At 56.1% G+C, this 17,341-nt stretch overlaps 1 protein-coding gene across 7 annotated transcripts in view; it reads left to right on the top strand.

Annotated features, from left to right (window-relative positions):
- Positions 1-1,276: 1,276 nt before the first annotated feature.
- SBF1 (SET binding factor 1) overlaps positions 1,277-17,341 on the top strand; it is a 37,023-nt gene continuing 20,958 nt past the window's right edge. For all 7 annotated transcript variants that reach the window (XM_031552540.1, XM_031552542.1, XM_031552530.1 and 4 more), the window contains exons 1-8: positions 1,277-1,340; positions 5,130-5,215; positions 9,566-9,703; positions 9,827-9,955; positions 12,242-12,352; positions 14,535-14,640; positions 15,535-15,667; positions 16,112-16,220. In XM_031552540.1, the coding sequence (XP_031408400.1) occupies positions 1,292-1,340; positions 5,130-5,215; positions 9,566-9,703; positions 9,827-9,955; positions 12,242-12,352; positions 14,535-14,640; positions 15,535-15,667; positions 16,112-16,220 (861 nt within the window). In that variant the 5' untranslated portion in view covers positions 1,277-1,291. The remainder of the gene's footprint in view (positions 1,341-5,129; positions 5,216-9,565; positions 9,704-9,826; positions 9,956-12,241; positions 12,353-14,534; positions 14,641-15,534; positions 15,668-16,111; positions 16,221-17,341) is intronic.

Here is a 17,341-nt window from a genome sequence, read left to right as displayed (position 1 = left end):
GGCTCTGCTTGTCTCTCGGTGCTGGGAGGGCACAGTGGTGCCTCGTGGTGCTGCCCTCAGCTGTCCCCCCACACAGGGCCTTTTTGGCAGGGCTCTGCTCCATCCTTCCATCCCCCAGCTCATGGTGAGGGGTTGCTATGACCCAGGGCTTGGCTGAGCCCTGTGCCTACAGACACGGCAGCAGCTCAGGGCAGCACAAATCCAGTTGATGCCCACAACAGCAGCGAGCAGTTGGCTCATGGAGCACCGTGTTGGGGACGTGCCGGGGATGTGGGGCGCGGGCGGGCTTCCCTCCGTGGGGCAGGACACAGCGGGCAGCTCCAGCACGGCACACAGCCCTTTTGTGCTCCCCCATAGAAAAGCCATTCTTCGTGTTTGTGTCATAAATATGTAAGGAGGGAACAGTGGTGCCATTGTCTCGGAGCAGACACTCGCCGTGTTGTCCCGGCGCTGCCGTGCCCTGCGGCGAGGTGGCTTTGACAGGGCCGGCTGCGCGCTGCCCACGGGGCTGTGGTTGTGATGGGGGGCACGGAGCTCACCCCAGGGACATCCGTTGTGCTGGGACATCTCCTGCCAAGTGGGAGGGACAGCACTCCGGCTGCTTTGTGGTGTTCGTTGCAAAGCTGAGGGTGTGCAGGGTTGGATATTTCTGAATGTGCAGGCGGGCTCTGGCACGGGCTGCCCAGGGTCGGGTGTCCCCAGCCTTGGTGATGTTCAAGAATGGTGGGGATGTGGCATTTGAGGACATGGTTAGTGGGCATGGTAGAGATGGGTTGAGGTTGGGCTGGTGATCTGAGAGGTCTTTTCCAACCTGAATGATTCTAAGATTCCATCTTGTTGCTGCTCCTTAAGTGGCTGTGGCAGTGGGGTGACTGAGTGCTGAGGAAGGAGCAGGGCTGGGGCAGGATTTGGAAGTCAGAAACTGGATCTTTGAGTTCGCTGTCCCACCTGAGCCCACCTCAGGCATGTGCCTGAGCTGAACTGACACTCTCTGCCCCATTCTCTTTCTGCACAGCTTTACAAATCCTCCTGAGCTATTCCCTGCTCTCCTGGAAGTAGCAGATGCCCATGGGCTGCAGCATCCTGACTGCCTGGTGTGCTGACCTGGCTGAGCCACAGTGCCCAGCGGTCATCCCATCCCATCCCTATCCCATCCCCATCCCCATCCCCATCCCCATCCCATCCCATCCCATCCTATGCCATCCTCACCCCCATCCCATCCCCATCCCCATCCTCATTCCATCTTGGTGTGTGACAGTTCTTCTCTTCTTGCTGGAAACTTGGAGAGTGAATGCAAAAGCCTCCACACGAAGATTGTGTGACTGGGACAGACCTCAAAGGTGCTTCCTGCTGAAAGACAGAAATGAGAAGAATGAGGCAGGGGGGAGGTTGTCTGTCCACAGATCTGCTCCTTTGGGTTGAGACACGACAGCAAAGCAGGGGAAATGAGAGCCAGTGCTGGCTTGGTGTGTGATGGCTGAAGGTGAAAGCAAAGCAGCGGCTGCAGGTGGAGGCCGTGCAGTGATGAAGGCTTTGTGGGAGCACTCAGGTTGTGGATGTGTGTCTATCCATGGATTGGGTCCTGGTAGGTGAGAAGCTAGCCGTGAGCCATGGGATTCCATAGTTCTGTGATATTCAAGGACCTTTTCAACCCAACCATTCTGTGGTTCTATGGCTCTGTGATAGGAACTGTGCTGCTAGCGTGACGTGCCACCTGCACTGTGCACAGGGATGTGTTGAGCCTCGAGCTTCTGCAGCCTTGTTCTGCTCTCTCCTATGTGTGCCCCACCAGCAGGAGCTGGGAGCCCCATGCTACACCTGTCTTGTGATGGGCTCATGCATGTAGGTAAGGTCAGTTCAGAGTTGTGCCGTTCTCTGCAGCCCTGCCTCATCCTCTGCTCTTTGCATCATTCCTAACTTCATCACAGCAGCTCAGCATTGTGGGCTTTTAATCTCAGACACCTTGTGTACTCTGATACCAGCTGGCATTAAACACACTCTGCTCTGAGGAACACCCAGTGCCAGTGGGCAGTGCCAGGCTGAGATGTCCTGGCATTTGGCAGCAGCCTCAGTTGATGCAATCACTCGCACTGCTTGCAGGGCGGTTGCCCAAGTGCTGCTTACATGGTTCCACGAGGATCCGGGGTCACCAGGAGCAGCACAGAGGGCTTGGAGGTGGTGTTGGGTGTGAGCAGTGAGCCCTGTGCAGAAGCCCCAGGTCCCCTTCCAGATCATCCCAGGGCTTTGTGTCATGGGGGTTAATGCTGGCATGCAGGAAACCACCTATATAACTATGCTCTGTGTTGTTGTGGCCTGAAGTACTCCACGGTGCTGTCAGACAGCTGAACTTACTGACATGTCAGCTCCGAGGTGTGGGGAGCTCCTTGGAAGCCTGTCGTAGAAACATGTGATGGTTGGATTGGAGGAGTCCTTAGAACTATAGAGTGGTTGGGATGGAAAGGTCCTTAAGGATTGCAGAAGCATAGAATGGTTGGGTTGGAAAGGTCCTTGAAGATGGCAGAAGCATAGAATGGTTGGGTTGGAACGGTCCTTGAAGATGGCAGAAGCATAGAATGGTTGGGTTGGAAGGGTCCTTGAAGATGGCAGAAGTGTAAAATGGTTGGGTTGGAACGGTCCTTGAAGATGGCAGAAGCATAGAATGGTTGGGTTGGAAGGGTCCTTGAAGATGGCAGAAGTATAGAATGGTTGGGTTGGAACGGTCCTTGAATATCACAGGAATGGTTGTGTTGAAAGGGACTTTGGAGGTTATAAGAATCCTAGGATGTCTTGGGTTGGAAAAGTCCTGAAAGATCATAGAGCCGTGGGATGGTTGGGTTGGAAGGATCTTCAAAGGTCATACAGCCACATGATGGTTGTGTTGGAAGGGTCCTTAAAGATCACAGAAAAACAGAATGGCAACAGAGCTGCAGCTCCTTGCCTCCTGCACTTACCCTGCCCAGCACCTCTATCTCCTCTCTTGGTTTAAAGCCATTCCGTGTCCCATCGCTCTCTGCCCATGTACAAAACCTCTCTCCTGATGTGTGTCAGCCCCTTCAGGCACTGAGGGCTGCACTGAGGTCACTTCCCCAGGCAGCACTGTCCCCACTGTCCCCATTGTCCCCACTGTCCCCAACGTGCCAGCGCTGCCTGCCTGGGGTTAAGGTCACTGCTCGTGGTGCGTCAGCCAAATGTTTAACTTTTTGCTTATTTAGAGTTTCCTGTATTGTGATAAGATCTCGTAAACTTTCCTGATGCAGCCTGACTTTAACCCTGGCTGTCCATAGTGCCTCGGCAGCAGTGTCCAGGTGTCACCATCCAATGCTGCTGGCCTCACCAAGGGGCAGGAAGGAAGGAGCAAAGCATGGCAGATGCGCCAGCACCGGGCACACATACATGCCAAGGAAAGCACAGAGGTTTCTAAGTAATGAGGCTGAGCTGCTGGTAAGGAGCTCTGCAGTGAAAGCCCTGGGTCTACTGGTGGCCCTGGAGGCCAATGGGACCCTTGGCTGCACTGCACAGAGCGTGGCCAGCAGGACAGAGAGGTGCTCCTGCCTTCTGCTCTGCACTGGGGGGCGGGGGGGGCACAGCTGCAGCACTGTGCCCAGTGTGGGGCTCCCCAGTTCCAGGCAAACTGGGAACTGCTGGAGAGAGCCCAGCTGAGGGTGCAGAGATGGGCCTGGAGCAGCTCCTGATGGGGACAGGCTGAGAGCTGTGGGGCTGTGCACATGGAGGAGTGAAGGCTGAGGGGGTCTGAGCAATGCTGGTGGATATCTGAAGAGTGCGGGTAAGAAGGAGGGGGCTGGGCTGTGTTTGGTGGTGCCCAGCACCAGGACAAGGGGCAGTGGGCACAGACTGGAGCCCAGGGAATTGTGTGTGAGGGTGAGGAAGAGCTCTGTGCTCTTCCTAGGATAAGAGGGGATGGCCTCACGTTGTGCTGGGGAGGGTCAGGTTGGAGACTGAGAACAATTTCTTTTCCAAAGTGCAGTCAGCACTGGCGCAGGCTGCCCAGGGGTGTGGGGGGCTTGGGGGGTTCCCCATCCTTGGGGGTGGTCAAGAACTGCAGAGATGTGGCACTTAATGGGCACGGTGGGGGATGGACCAGGGTTGGACTTGGTGCTCTCGGAGGTCTTTTCCAACCTGAATGATTCTATGATTCTGTGACCAACAGCAAGCACCTGTCCCCACTGCACGGAGCTAGCTGCAGTGCAGTGTGCGTGGCAGCAGCAGTGTTGCACTGTGTCCCAGTGTTGGCACACCTTCTCTGGGCTCCCTGCATGGCCACTGAAGCTGGCTCTGGGCGCAGGGTTCGGCTGACGTGATTCTCAGCACCGTTTTCCTCCTAATTTGGCACTGACCTTTCCGTTTTGGTCCTTTTGGACTAAAAGTGGCATCCCTCCCAATGCTGTGTCCTGCTAAATTCAGCTGTGGCCACGCAGTGGTGAGTGGGGCGGTGGTGCTGGGGATGGGTGCCGAAAATATCCCTCCTGCAGCACCCCCCCCTTCTCCCACCAGGCTCCTCCTGCAGAGGGGATGTCCGTACCCCCAGGACAGGGCTGAAGTCAGGCCTTGCAGCAATGCAAATCCTTTAGCACGGCTATCCCCTCTACAGGGTTAGTGCAGAAGCTGTGCAGGAGCAGAACCCCCGCGGTTCTCTTTGCCATCATCTGACTCCGTGCTGCAGCAGCGCGACCTTAAGCAGTGCTGGCTTCATCCCCCACATCCCCATCTCTCTGCTCAGAGGCATCATGGACAGGGAATGACTTGAAGGCCGCTCACTTTGCTGGGGTTTAGCCCAGCCAGGGGAAGTCCTGGGCAATGCCCTTTGGCAGCGGTGTGGGTTTCAGGATGTGAAGCCATGGGGCAGCCACGAGCCCTAGGGGAGCTCAAAAAAACACAGAGCAGCTTGGTTCCATTGTTCAGGGAAATGTCAAGAGCTAATTTGGAGATAAGGAGCAGAAGGAAGGAAACTTTCACATTACACTTGGCCAGAGCACTGCTGCACTTCTGCTTTGCTGGCTGGAACACCTGCTAAGAGTGAGCTGTGCCAGGGCGAGTGCAGGGGGCCGGGGTCAGTCCTGCTGTGGCCAGGCACGCAGCTTCAGCCCCTAATGCCCTTCTTGTTCCCACAGGGAGCGGGGACGGCCAGGGACAAATCCTGCAGCGCTTCCCCGAGAAGGACTGGGAGGACAACCCCTTTCCTCAAGGCATCGAGTTGGTGAGTCTGCCCCTCTGGGACCCTCTCGTGCCCACCACAGCCCCCCTGCAAACCCTTCCGTTGCTGCAGCTCCCCTATGGGAGCTCGCCCTGCTGCAGGCCTGGATGTGCTTTGCTAACATCTATGTGCCAAGGGGGGTGGCATCCTTTGACATCCTTTCCCCACCCTCCAGCCATGTTCTCATGCTGCTGCACGGCCCTTTGAGGCTGTACCCACTGCTGGGCTGTACCCAGAAAGTGGCACACCCAGCTCAATTTGGCACTGCGTGGGTTCTTTGCAAACCAGTTTTTAACTAATCAAGGCTAAGAGGATTGTTCTCTGTTTCTAAGTTTGAGCAGAAGTTCTTGGAAAACCTTTCCCTGCTGCATTTCTCCCTGCTCAGGAGGACAGCAGTGTGGACTCCAACCTGGCGAGGCTCTGCACTCCTCTTCCCCTTTGCAGTTCTTCTTCGTTTCTGGCTGAAGCACAGCACAGAACATGAATACAAGTGGAGTTTCAGAGGGCTCTGTGCTGCCTTATGACCCTGACAATTCCAGGGCCCATCTGATTTGTTGTTCCCCTCACTCTGCTACTGCTGCTTCCAGGAGCACCCATTCCCTATGCTGCAGCACTGAGAGGTGGTGCCACTGAGAGCCCCCCATGCTTGGAGGGGTGTGGGGGTGTGGAAATGCTACCCACAGCCCTCTCTGCTGCCCTTAGTGCCACAGAGCAGCACCTTGCTGCTCCATTGGGAACATGCAGGATGTGCTGAGGGTGATCTCCAAGCAGGTTTAGTGCTGGCCAGGACAGTCACAGAACTATAGAATGATACAAAGGTTGGGTTGGAAGCGGCCCCCCAGGCCCCCTGCCATGGGATGGGTGCCCTCCCCAAATTAAGTCTGCCCAGGACCCCATCTATGGCCTTGAGTACCTCCAGGAATGGGGCACCCACAGCTCTGGGCAGCAGTGCCAGGGGTGCACCACTCACTTATGGGTTCCTGGTGCAGAAGTGGCTGGTGCACCCAGTCCCCATCCAGGTCTGTCCCAACTACTTTGCTGCACAGAGGGCTTAGCCTTGGGAGTGTGTTTCTTTAGAGCACAGAACCCCAGAACCATGGGGGCTGGAAAGGACCTGTGCAGCTCCTCCACTGCAACCCCCCCAGCAGTTCCTTGCAGCAGCTGCACACAGAACGTCCTGGCAGGTTTGGACCTCTGCACAGAAGGAGACTCCCCCACTTCCCTGGGCAGCTGTGCCAGAGCTCTGCCACCCTCACAGCACAGAGCTCTTCCTCACCCTCACACACAACTCCCTGGGCTCCAGTCTGTGCCCACTGCCCCTTGTCCTGGTGCTGGGCACCACCAAACACAGCCCGGCCCCCTCCTCCTGACCCCCTGTGCTGTGGGGGCCTGACTTTTGTCCTTGGCCACTTCCAACCTTTCATGGCATCCTTCAGAGCTGGCCACCATCTCCATCATCCCATGCGTGCTGGTGCTGGAGAACCTGCATGCTGGCTGTGACCGTGTGAGGCTGATAGGACACCCCATGCACGCCATTCCTTTTGGAATCATAGAACTGTGGAATCATCCAGATTGGAAAAGCCCTCCAAGATCATCCAGTCCAACCACTGATCCATCCCACCATGCCCATCTGTCCCCAAGTGCCACATCCCCATGTTCCTTGAAAACCCCAAGATACGTGGACTCCCCATTGCTCTGGGCAACCTGTGCCAGTGCTGACTGCTCCTTTGGAGAAGAAATGCTTCCTAAATATCCAACCTGACCCTCCCCTGGCACATCTTGAGGCCATCGCCTCTCCTCACGCTCACCTGGAAACTACTGGGCACTGCTGGCGTTTGCGAGAGACAGCTTCCAGGCGAGTTCCTGCTAGGAGCAAGCAGCTCATTGAGCAGAGAACATCGGAGCTGGACGTGTCTCTCAGTCCCTGTCCTCATCCCCTGCCTCATCCAGGTATCGTGTGGCTGCTGCACTGCATCACACCCAGCAGCGAGCGTGCCGTGCCGTCGGAGCAGATGTGGTGAACCTTTCTTCTGTCTCACACTCACCACAATTCCATCACAGTTCTGGACTTTGCTATTTACTTTGTCTGAGGCAAAAAATAGACATTATTTTTCTGCTTCGTGCTTCCTTGTTGTCTGTAGGACACTCGGGAATCGTTCCAAGGAAGAGGAAAGTTGTGCTTTTTTTCCCAAGGGTCGAATCATCCAGCCAAAAAATCCGTGGAATCTAAACAACGGCAGTCTCGTCCCTCTGGGAGCTGCTGGGTGGCTCTGAGGCGTTCCTTAGTTGTCGGAAGCCCTTCAGCTTTTGGGCTGAAAACAAGGCAATTTGGGAAGATGGAGCCGACCTCACTGTGAGGGGCTTCTGTGGTGCATTATGGTGTGGTCACATCAGCACTGAATGGTTCATGCAAGGAGAGCAATTTCTGGTGTCGTAGCTTCTGCGCCTGCTTGCTGACAGCATTTCCAGACAGAAATCTTTGTGGTTTTTCAATGGAAGCTCCTCCACAGCCAGAGGACATTGAGCACTTCTTGCTTTGGGAGCATTGCTCCTGCCCAGTGGCTGAGGATGGCTGTCTCCAAGCTGGGTGCACGGTTTTTTGGGTGTCAGTGTGGCTTTGAGCTGGGAGCTTTGAGCTGCACCAGCGAGGCGTGTGTTGCAGCAACGAGGGTTGCTGCTGATGCTGAAGGTTGTAGGGCTGTTGTAGAGTGCTGTGCCTGCTGGTTCTTCCTGCTCTGGTGTGTGTGTTGGTGCAATTCCTCCTCTGCTGCCTGTAGCCTTTGTTCGTACGTCGGTCTGCAGGAGGATAGTGCAGGTCTGCCTTGCATACATGGAATCACAGAATGGTTTGAGTAAGAAGGACCTTCATGGAACCACAGAACGGTTTGGGTTGGAAGGGTCTATAGGATAACAGAATAGTTTGGGTTGGAAGGGACCTTCATGGAATCATAAAATGATTTGAGTTAGAAGGGACCATTGGATTACAGAATGGGTTGGAAGGGGACCTTCATGGAATCATAGAATGTTTTGGATTGGAAGGGATGTTCATGAAATCATGGAATGATTTGAGTTGGAAGGGACCTTCATGGAATCACAGAATGGTTTGAGTTGGAAGGACCTTGATGGAATCACAGAATGATTTGGGTTGGAAAGGATCTTCATAAGATCACAGAACGTGTTGAGTTGAAAGGGATCTTTATAGGATCACAGAATGGGTTGAGTTGGAAGAGACCTTAATGGAGTCACTGAATGGTTTGGGTTCTGTAGGGTTGGTTCTGGGAATGCTGCTCTTATCTTCCACAGAGTTGTGCCCATCTTTCAGGGAGAGCACTGATCATCACTTGTCCTTCCTGAAGGCTTGGAGCTGTGTCAGGGGAAGGCCAGGTGGGGTTAGGGAAAGGTTCTGCACCAGAAGGTGGTGGGCATGCAACAGGTTCCCCAGTAGGCAGTGGGCATGGCCCCAAGATGACAGAGCTCAGGGAGCATTTGGACAGTGCTCTCAGACATAGGGGTTGGGTTTTGGTTGTGTTGTGTGGAGCGAGGAGTTGGACTCAGTGGGTCCCTTCCAACTTCAGAGGTTCTGTGTGGTTTGGCAGAAGGATCTGGATAGGTGGGATCGATGTTGTGTAGCAGTCAGGCCAAATGAGAGGTGTGACACTTGGGCCACAACAACCCCACGCAGCACTGCAGGCTTGGGGCAGCGGGGCTGCCCTGTGCTATGTTGGAGCGGAGCTGGATGTATGTCCTGGAGCACATGGAGTGTGATTATGGGGTACGGAGAGCAGCCAAGGGTTGCAGAACTGCAGTAGGTTAGAAACTGCTTCACTCATCAAGGGCTGGAGCTGACTTTGGGGTCATCCTGTCCCTGCTGCCCTGTTTTCAACCTCCCTTCTGTCACCCTGCGCTCAGAAACCACTGCCTTTTTCTGCTCTTTCCATGGAGTCCCGAGAACATCAGGGAATTTTCCAGTGCTCACCAACCCAATGCGGATGCTGAGAAGGGGAAGGGCAGGAAAATCCCTTGAGATTTGGAAACCACATAAGGAGTTCTGGGGCTGGACTTACCCACAGGCACTCGGGAAGTCCCCAGGAAGCAGTGAAGCCCTGCAGGGCTGCATTGGCAATGCAAGGAGTGCCACCTTCCGGAGCATCGTGCCCTGCTTTGGGCTGGTTTAACTCTACTCCCTGAGGTTAATGTGGGGCTGGCTTGGATTTATGAGAAATAAAGTTGCTAACATACCGATGCTTTAGCCCTGCAGCCCTCAGCCCCACTCTTCCTGCAGCAAAGGAGGGGCATGGGGCAACGTGCAGCCCCATCCACACTGCTGACCCCATCCCCTGCCCTGTCTCGCAGTTCTGCCAGCCCAGCGGTTGGCAGCTGTTCACAGAGAGGAACCCCCCCACCTTCTTCGTGGCCGTGCTGACCGACATCAACTCAGAGAGGCACTACTGCGCCTGCTTCACCTTCTGGGAGGCTGTGGAGAGCACGCAGGTACAGCGGGGCTGGGGAAGGGGTGGGGGCTTCTCTGGGTGTCCCCTTGGTGGAAGAACCTGGGATTAAGGATTGGGAAGGGTGTCTGTGCCTGAGCTGGGGCTGATATCTGTGTCTCCACAGCCTCAAAGCCACCCCAGGAATGGAGAGGAGGAGGAAGAGGAATCGGCTTCTCCCGTCCAACCGGCGCAGCTCTTTGCTCCCAAGAGCCTGGTGCTGGTGTCGAGGCTGGACCACGCCGAGGTGTTCAGGGTAAGTGCGTGGGGCAAGGAGAGGCAGTGAGCAGCCCCAGCATGGAGCTGGCAGTGCTGGGAGCAGCTGGAAGCTCAGCACGGGGCCAGCTCTGCACCCAGCGTCGCAGAACAGCACAGCCACCCAATTCTGTGAATGCAACACCCGTGAAGAACAGCCCGTTCCTTTGGGGACCTTTATCTCTGCCACCTTTGTTTTCTCTCAGCTCACTGTGTTATGTGGCTGTGACAGGTGTGGGAGGGCACGAGCTGCTTGCAGGTGGCACCAGCTGCCTTGCACTGCTGCTTGTGGTCCAAGGGATCCAAAGGAGGAGTCCATCTGGGGCGTACAGAAGACTTGCTGCTAGCCTGGGTGCTGGCTGAGCATCCCATATGGAGGAGGACGGCTCCATCACACTTCTCCCTATTCTCCTTGTTTCCCTCCCACTGTGGGGTATTGCTTCTGGGCAGCTGCTTGGAGCTCTTGCTCTCAGCCTGCCCCAGCGTGGGGTGCTCCATCAGAGTGTTCAGCCACTACTGGGATTGAGAAGGACTGTCAGAGAATAAGGTCACCCATTCTTCAGCCTAGAGCTGTTACAAATGTCAGGCTTCTCAGGATGCCCCAATCTTCAGCCTAAACCTGCAAACTTCAGGCTTTCTAGAACACCAAAGGGACATCCTATGCGGACGACTGCTCCCACTCCAGCTCAGGCACAGAGCAGCTGGAGAGGGATGCCAAGGATCACCTTGTAGGTGGGGGTTAGAGATCAGAGAATTATAGAACCATTCAGGTTGGAAAAGAGTTCTGAGATCACCAAGTCCAACCCCAACCCACTCCCACTGTGCCCACTGACCATGTCCCCATGTGCCACATCCCCACATTCCCTGAATACCCCTAGGGATGGGGAGATCCCCACTGCCCTGTGCAGTCTGTACCAGTCCTTGACTGCTCTTTAGGGAAGAAATGTTCCCAGTACCCAACCTGACCTCCAGGAATGGAGGCTGCTTGGCCTCTGGGCAGCCTGTGCCAGTGCTCTGGCACTGAACCATAACACAGTGCTGTGTGTGTAGGTAGAATCGCAGAATCATGGAATGTTTTGGTTAGGAAGGGACCTTTGTAGACTCATGGAATCATGGAATGGGTTTAGTTGGAGAGGACCTTCACAGAGTCACAGAATGGTTGGGGCTGGAAGGGCCCTCTGAAAGCCACCAGGTTGGTTTCTGTGCTGTGCTGAGCACTCCCCATCTGGACGCAGTGCTCCTTCCGTCCCCCAGCTTGTACTGATGGTGGGGGTTACTGGGAGGTTCTGACCATGAGTTGGGCCCACGTTGGCTGATAGGTGGTCACAAAGCAGCAAGTGAGAGCAGTGAGACTGACAGGAACATGTGAGCAGCAGAGATCTTGGATCGTGAGTCCATTTCCCTTGTTGTGAGCAGTTCATTGTATGGCATCATCACCTCCACAGAGCTGAGATGCTCTGACATGCACAACTTGTTTGGTGTTGGAGGGCAGAGCCAGGTGAGCCAGGCTGCTGTGCAGAAAAAACAGCTCATGCTTGGGGATGATTTTGGCTGAAATTGGGTCATCTGGTTTATTGCAAGAGAAAGACATTTCCTGCAGAGGTTTGTTCTCTGCATGGCAGTGCTTCCCAGCCCATGTTACTTCACCAGCGTGGGGCACTTGGGGTCAGTGGGCACATGGGAGGTGGGCTGAGATCAGGCTGGGTGTTCTCAGGGGTCTTTTGAAATCTTCAAATGGTTCTGTGATTCTGTGATTTCTTGCTGATGTGAGGAGATGGTTTGAAGAGAAAAAGCAAAGGGTGCCTTGAAGACAGATTCCTCAAATTCTTGATTGATCTGAGTGTTCCAGCAGCCAATCCATGTCCCGGAGGACGTGCTGCTGGACACTGCCCCATGATGCATCCTGTGCTGGAGCCGATGCTGGCTCCCAGTGCAGAGGAATCAGTGCCCAACCCTCAGGGAGAAATGGCTCCTTCCTTCATGCCCTATGTTTGAGGCTTTGAGTGGGACCTGATGCAGACCTGCAGGGACCAGGCACCTCCCTCTGCTCATGCTGACGCGGTGGGGATGGCGGGGAGGGGGGTCAGTGTTGCTGGCTGGAGGCAGAGTGCATGCTGTATACCCCATCAGGCAGAGAGGTTGGAGGGAAGACCTGAAGCACTGCAGCCAGGAGCCATGGGCTGTACTCCTTCTTGGGGACAGGCACTGGGCAGGGTGGTGCTGCTGGGGACCAGGAGGTGGCTGCTTCCTGCAGCAACGCTCAGCCACGCTGTGCTTCCCTCTGCAGAACAGCCTGGGCTTGATCTACACCATCTACGTGGACGGGCTGAACGTATCCCTGGAGAATGTCATTGGGAACCTGCTGACATGCACCATCCCCATCACCGGTGGAGCCCAGGTGGGTGCCCCCCAACCTCCCTGCACTGCCTCGTTCCCAGCCCCATGGCATGGGGCAGAGCTGTGCTGCGTGGCTGCGTTCTGCTCCTGCCTGCCTGACCCTCCTGCAGGCAGCAGCTCGCTGCACCAGCTGCTGGGGGACTGCTGCATGCCCTGCTGCTGGCAGGGCCTGGCTCGTGCAGGCAGCACCTTTCCAAGTGCTGTAGAGCAGAACAATGCAGCTCCATCAGCTGGAGCAGCTCAGCCCCAGGGGCAGCTGAGAGCACCTCGCTGTGGGTCAGCAGCTTTGTTCCTTCCCCCTCCACCCCCCCCGCAGGAGCTGCGTAGATCAGTTCATGCTGTGCAAATCCCTGCTGTGGTCTGTGGTCTCCCTGCTTTGGAGAGGTCCCACTGCTCTTCTTGGGCCCATCTGAGCGCACAGAACTTTGCTCTGGGTCAAGAGGCACAGGCTGTGCTTGTCTGTGGTCCCAAGGTTTGAGCACAGACTTAGATAGGAAGGACATTTGGGGCATAGGTAAATGGATGAAACATTGGCTGTGTCTTCAGAGCACTTGGAACCAGTGGCATGTGTGTCAATGTTCAAGTAGTCCTAAAAAGAGGAGCAGAACGGAGTGAGCTCCCATCCTGAAGACATTGATGCTTTTTCACACCCCTCTGTCCAAACTTCCCAAGCTTTCTGAGCATTAAACATTAAAGCAGCACAGCAGATGAGTTCCCACTTAGATATCATACCTGACTCTTGGAAAAGAAGGCACAAAATGAGGTTGGTAGCTTCTGGTTCTGATGTGGAAGGTGCTCCCGCTCCAGGAGGGCAGCAGGTGGGTGAGTGATGGAGATGGGAGAGGTGGGCAGCTCCCAGGCAGATCCTCTCACAGAAGATGTTTGAAGACAGCAGCACAGCCCCTCTGGAGTTGTTCTACCACACTAACACTTGGAAAGCAGCTGCAGAGGTGGGATGTGTCCGTGCACTCAGCCAAAGGCAGCACCCGGGGGGAAGGAGCATGGCAGCACTGCAGCTCTGTGCCTGCAGGCAGAGGCTCTCCCCATCGCCGAGCCCTATGATCCCAAGGGGGTTTTTGCTCCCTGTCCCCATGCAGGCTGTTGGTTTGGGTGCTTTGTGCCGGGCACAGGCTATGCTTTCAGGCTGACCTCGTGCCCCAGTGCTCCTGTGTGCAGTGCTGGCCCTGGGGCTGGCTGCCAGTCACACCTGGTGCTCTGGAGAAGCAGGCGAGCCACCAACTGAGCCCATGGCCGTGCCTGGCTGGGTGCGGGCACCCAACAACATCCCACCCCATCTGGTTCCTCCCAGCTGGAGCTCGCACACAGCAGGAGGAAGGCAGTGAGCCGTGCTTTGGGCGCTGCCATTTGTCACCTCCCCGTGCTGGGGACACACAGCACGCTGCGGGGAGGACGGTGTGTTGGTGGCGCTCCCCTCCCTGTGCTTTCCCTCTGCTCCCGCTGTGTCCAAACGCTCTTTCTCAGTGTGGTGGTGGCTGCTTTGCTTTGTCTGTGTGCACCTCTCCTCCTCTGAGAGCTCTGCTCCCCGCTTTGTGCCTCTATCCCCCCTCATCCAGCTGTGTTTGTGCCTTTCTAACCGACTGTGCTATCTTTGTCTGTCTCTATCTCAGCCTGACGCGGACGACGAAGCAGTGGTACGCACACCTTTTCTTTCTGGGGTCTGTGTCCTCGTTAGCCCCCTTTCTTCTTCTTGTCAAAGGGTCATGCAAGCAGCTCTGGTGCTGCCACATCCACGGGGCTGGTTCCTGCCCCATGGCATTGCTTCCCCATGGTTAGGAGGCTCAGCTTGCTGCTCAGGTGCAGCTCAGGGTGCTGGCTTTGCCCGGCCAGAAGCCTTTATTGGGAGCAGCCCCCTGAGCCCACAGGGCTGAGCAGAGAGATGGGACACATGGCCAAACCTACTGCAGAGCAGCACAGCCCTGGAGAAGCGCTTGTTGAGCCGGCGCTGCCTTCGTGTCTCTGGAGAGAGGCCGAGGACCTGCAGGCATCCCAGTGCTGTGGTTTGGAGAAAAAACTGCCCAGGAGAAGAAGAGATGAGGCTGTGCCCGCTGTGCTCCAGCCCTGTCCTGGGGGGCACGGGGCTGCTTCTTGGGCACTGTGGTCCTGGGTCCTCGTGCTGGTTCCTTGCTGAGTGCCACCCCATCACCTCCTGCATTCTCTTGCAGCGGACGATCTCGCTGGGTGCAGGGGACAGGCAAGTGATCCAGACACCCATCAATGACTCGCTTCCCGTCAGCAGCTGCAGTGTGGCTCTGCTCTTCCGGCAGCTCGGTGAGACTTTTCCCCACACCTCCTTCCCAGTGGGTCCAGTGCCAAAAGCAGCTCAGGGCTCAGCTCCAATTGGACAGCATTAGAGAGAGCTACCCTGGCTCTTCCCTCCTGCATGGGGCAGCAGTGTGCTAGCAGTGGGCAGGGGCAGAGATTGTAGAATCACTGAATCACAGCATGGCCTGGGATGGAAGGGACCTTAAAGATTACAGATCCGTAGAGTAGTTGGGTTGAAAGGGTCCTTACAGATCATAGGGTCATAGAATGATTGGATTGGAAGGGATCTCATAGATCACTGAGCCATGGAATGATTGGGTTGACAGAGACCTTATAGACCATAGAGCCATAGAGTAGTTGACTTGAAAGAGTCCTTACAGATCGTAGGATCATAGAATAATTGGATTGGAAAGGACCTTATAGACCACTGAGCCATAAAATGGTTGGGTTGGAAGGGACCCCTCAGCTCTACCCCTGCCCTGGGCTGGATCCCTCCCCCCAAGCTCAGGCTGCTCAGGGCCCCATCCACAGCCTTGGGCACCTCCAGTGACGGGGCACCCACAGCTCTGGACAACAGTGCCAGGGCTGCATCGCCTCTGGGTGAAACATTTCCCCCATATCTGACCCCATTTTCCCCTCTTCCAGTTTAAAGCCATTAAAGCCCTGTGTCCCATCGCTGTCTGCGTACAGAGCTGCCTTCCTCCTGCGTGTCAGCTCTGAAGGCTGCAGTGAGGTTTCCAAGTGCCTTTCCAAGGGATGGGGCTCCTCGGGTGCCCCCCTGGAGGGTGTCAGCTCCTCTGCTGTGCAAAATGTGGAGATGAGGAACAGGTTGTGAGGATCTGTCCTGGTGCACAGGAGGGGAACCCTCTTTCTGAGCACTGCTCTCTCCCTTCTCCCCAGGCATCACCAATGTGCTGTATCTCTTCTGTGCAGCGCTCACTGAGCACAAGATCCTGTTTCTTTCCAGCAGCTACCAGCGGCTCACCGATGCCTGCCGGGCTCTCCTTGCACTTATGTTCCCCCTTAAGTACAGGTGAGAGAAGAGCCTCAAGCCTCAGACTGAGCTGGGGCACTACCTGGGCTATCTGATACCCCTTTCTTCATAATTACCTGGGCAGTAATTATTTGTGCTGTACACATTGCTGGTGCAGGGAGGGCACTGTGAAGAGTTGTGCGTGGCTGCTCTCAGAGCTCCTTCCCTGGAGCCTTTTCTGTGTGCCACTGCATCATTGAGCCATAGAGTGGTTGAGTTGAAAAGGACCTTATAGATCATAGAGCTACTGAATGGTTGGGCTGGAAGGATCCTTAAAGATCACAGAACCATGGAATGATAGAGTGGTTGGGTTGGAAGGGTGTTGGTGACCAGGAGAGTGTTGTGGGCGTGGTGCTGGGCTGTGCTCCCCCAGGAGGGCAGGGAGCAGATGCTAGGTCCTGGCAGGGCTCAGCTGGCTGCAGCAATGCTCATCTCTTGTTGCAGTTTCACGTACGTACCCATCCTGCCTGCACAGCTCCTGGAGGTACTGAGCACGCCGACACCCTTCATTATCGGGGTCCACTCCATCTTCCAGTCGGAGACACAAGAGCTGGTGAGACCCCATGAGCTGGCAGCAAGGGAAGCAGTGGGATCACAGAACTCAGAGCCATGGGGGTGGGAAGGGACCTGTGTAGCTCCCCCAGTGCAGTGCCCCCATGCAGCTCCTCCCAGCAGCTGTACGCAGTGTCAGGCAGGTTTGGATCTCTGCACAGGAGACTCTCCCACCTCTCCGGGCAGCTGTGCCAGGGCTCTGCCATCATCACAGCACAGAGCTCTTCCTCACACTCACAAACAACTCCCTGGGCTCCAGTCGGTGCCCGCTGCCCCTTGTCCTGGTGCTGGGCACCACCAAACACAGCCCAGTCCCCTCCTTCTTACCCCCACTCTTCAGATATCCACCAGCACTGCTCAGACTCCCCTCAGCCTTCTCTCCTCCACGTGCACAGCCCCGCAGCTCTCAGCCTGTCCCCATCAGGAGCTGCTCCAGGCCTCCACCATCTCTGCACCTTCAGCTGGGCTCTCTCCAGCAGTTCCCAGTTTGCCTGGAACTGGGGAGCCCCACACTGGGCACAGTGCTGCAGCTGTGCCCCCCCCAGTGCAGAGCAGAGGACAGGAGCACCTCCCTGCCCTGCTGGCCACACTCTGTGCAGTGCACCCCAGGGTCCCATTGGCCTTCTGGGCCACCAGGGCACACTGCTGGCTCACGGTCAGCCTGCTGTCCACCAGGATCCCCAGGTCTTTCCCCGCACAGCTCCTTTGCAGCAGCTCAGCCCCCAACATGTCCTGATGTGAGCAGCCACATCCCAAGCCCTGCTTCAGGCAGCAGCTGAGCACTCAGCTCACGCTCATGGTGCTGTGCTGGCTGCCAGCTCGGGCTGTGCTCCAGGCTGGCTGGGGCTGCTCTGCCTGGGTCAGGTCTCCGTTCCATGTCACAGCAGCTGGGTTAACTGAGGATTTGATTTTGAAGTTCAGCTGGCAGCGTTGGTCCAAGAAGCTGTGCTGGCACTTCAGCCTGACAGACTTCAGTGTAAAAACTGAATGAAATGAAAGCGTAATGAGCCTGATCTCAACTGAAACAAGCTTTTGTGCAACCTTCTGAGCAAACTGAACAGCGCCGTTCTGGTGAAGCAGGAAGGAGTCTGTGCTGGGGCTGATGTCAGTGTGTTCCCTGTG

The sequence above is a fragment of the Meleagris gallopavo genome, chromosome 1, assembly GCF_000146605.3.
Source record: "Meleagris gallopavo isolate NT-WF06-2002-E0010 breed Aviagen turkey brand Nicholas breeding stock chromosome 1, Turkey_5.1, whole genome shotgun sequence".
NCBI classification, from domain to species: domain Eukaryota; kingdom Metazoa; phylum Chordata; class Aves; order Galliformes; family Phasianidae; genus Meleagris; species Meleagris gallopavo.
The sequence above is the reverse complement of the archived record's forward strand: the minus strand, read 5'-3'. Positions and strand labels throughout refer to the sequence as shown.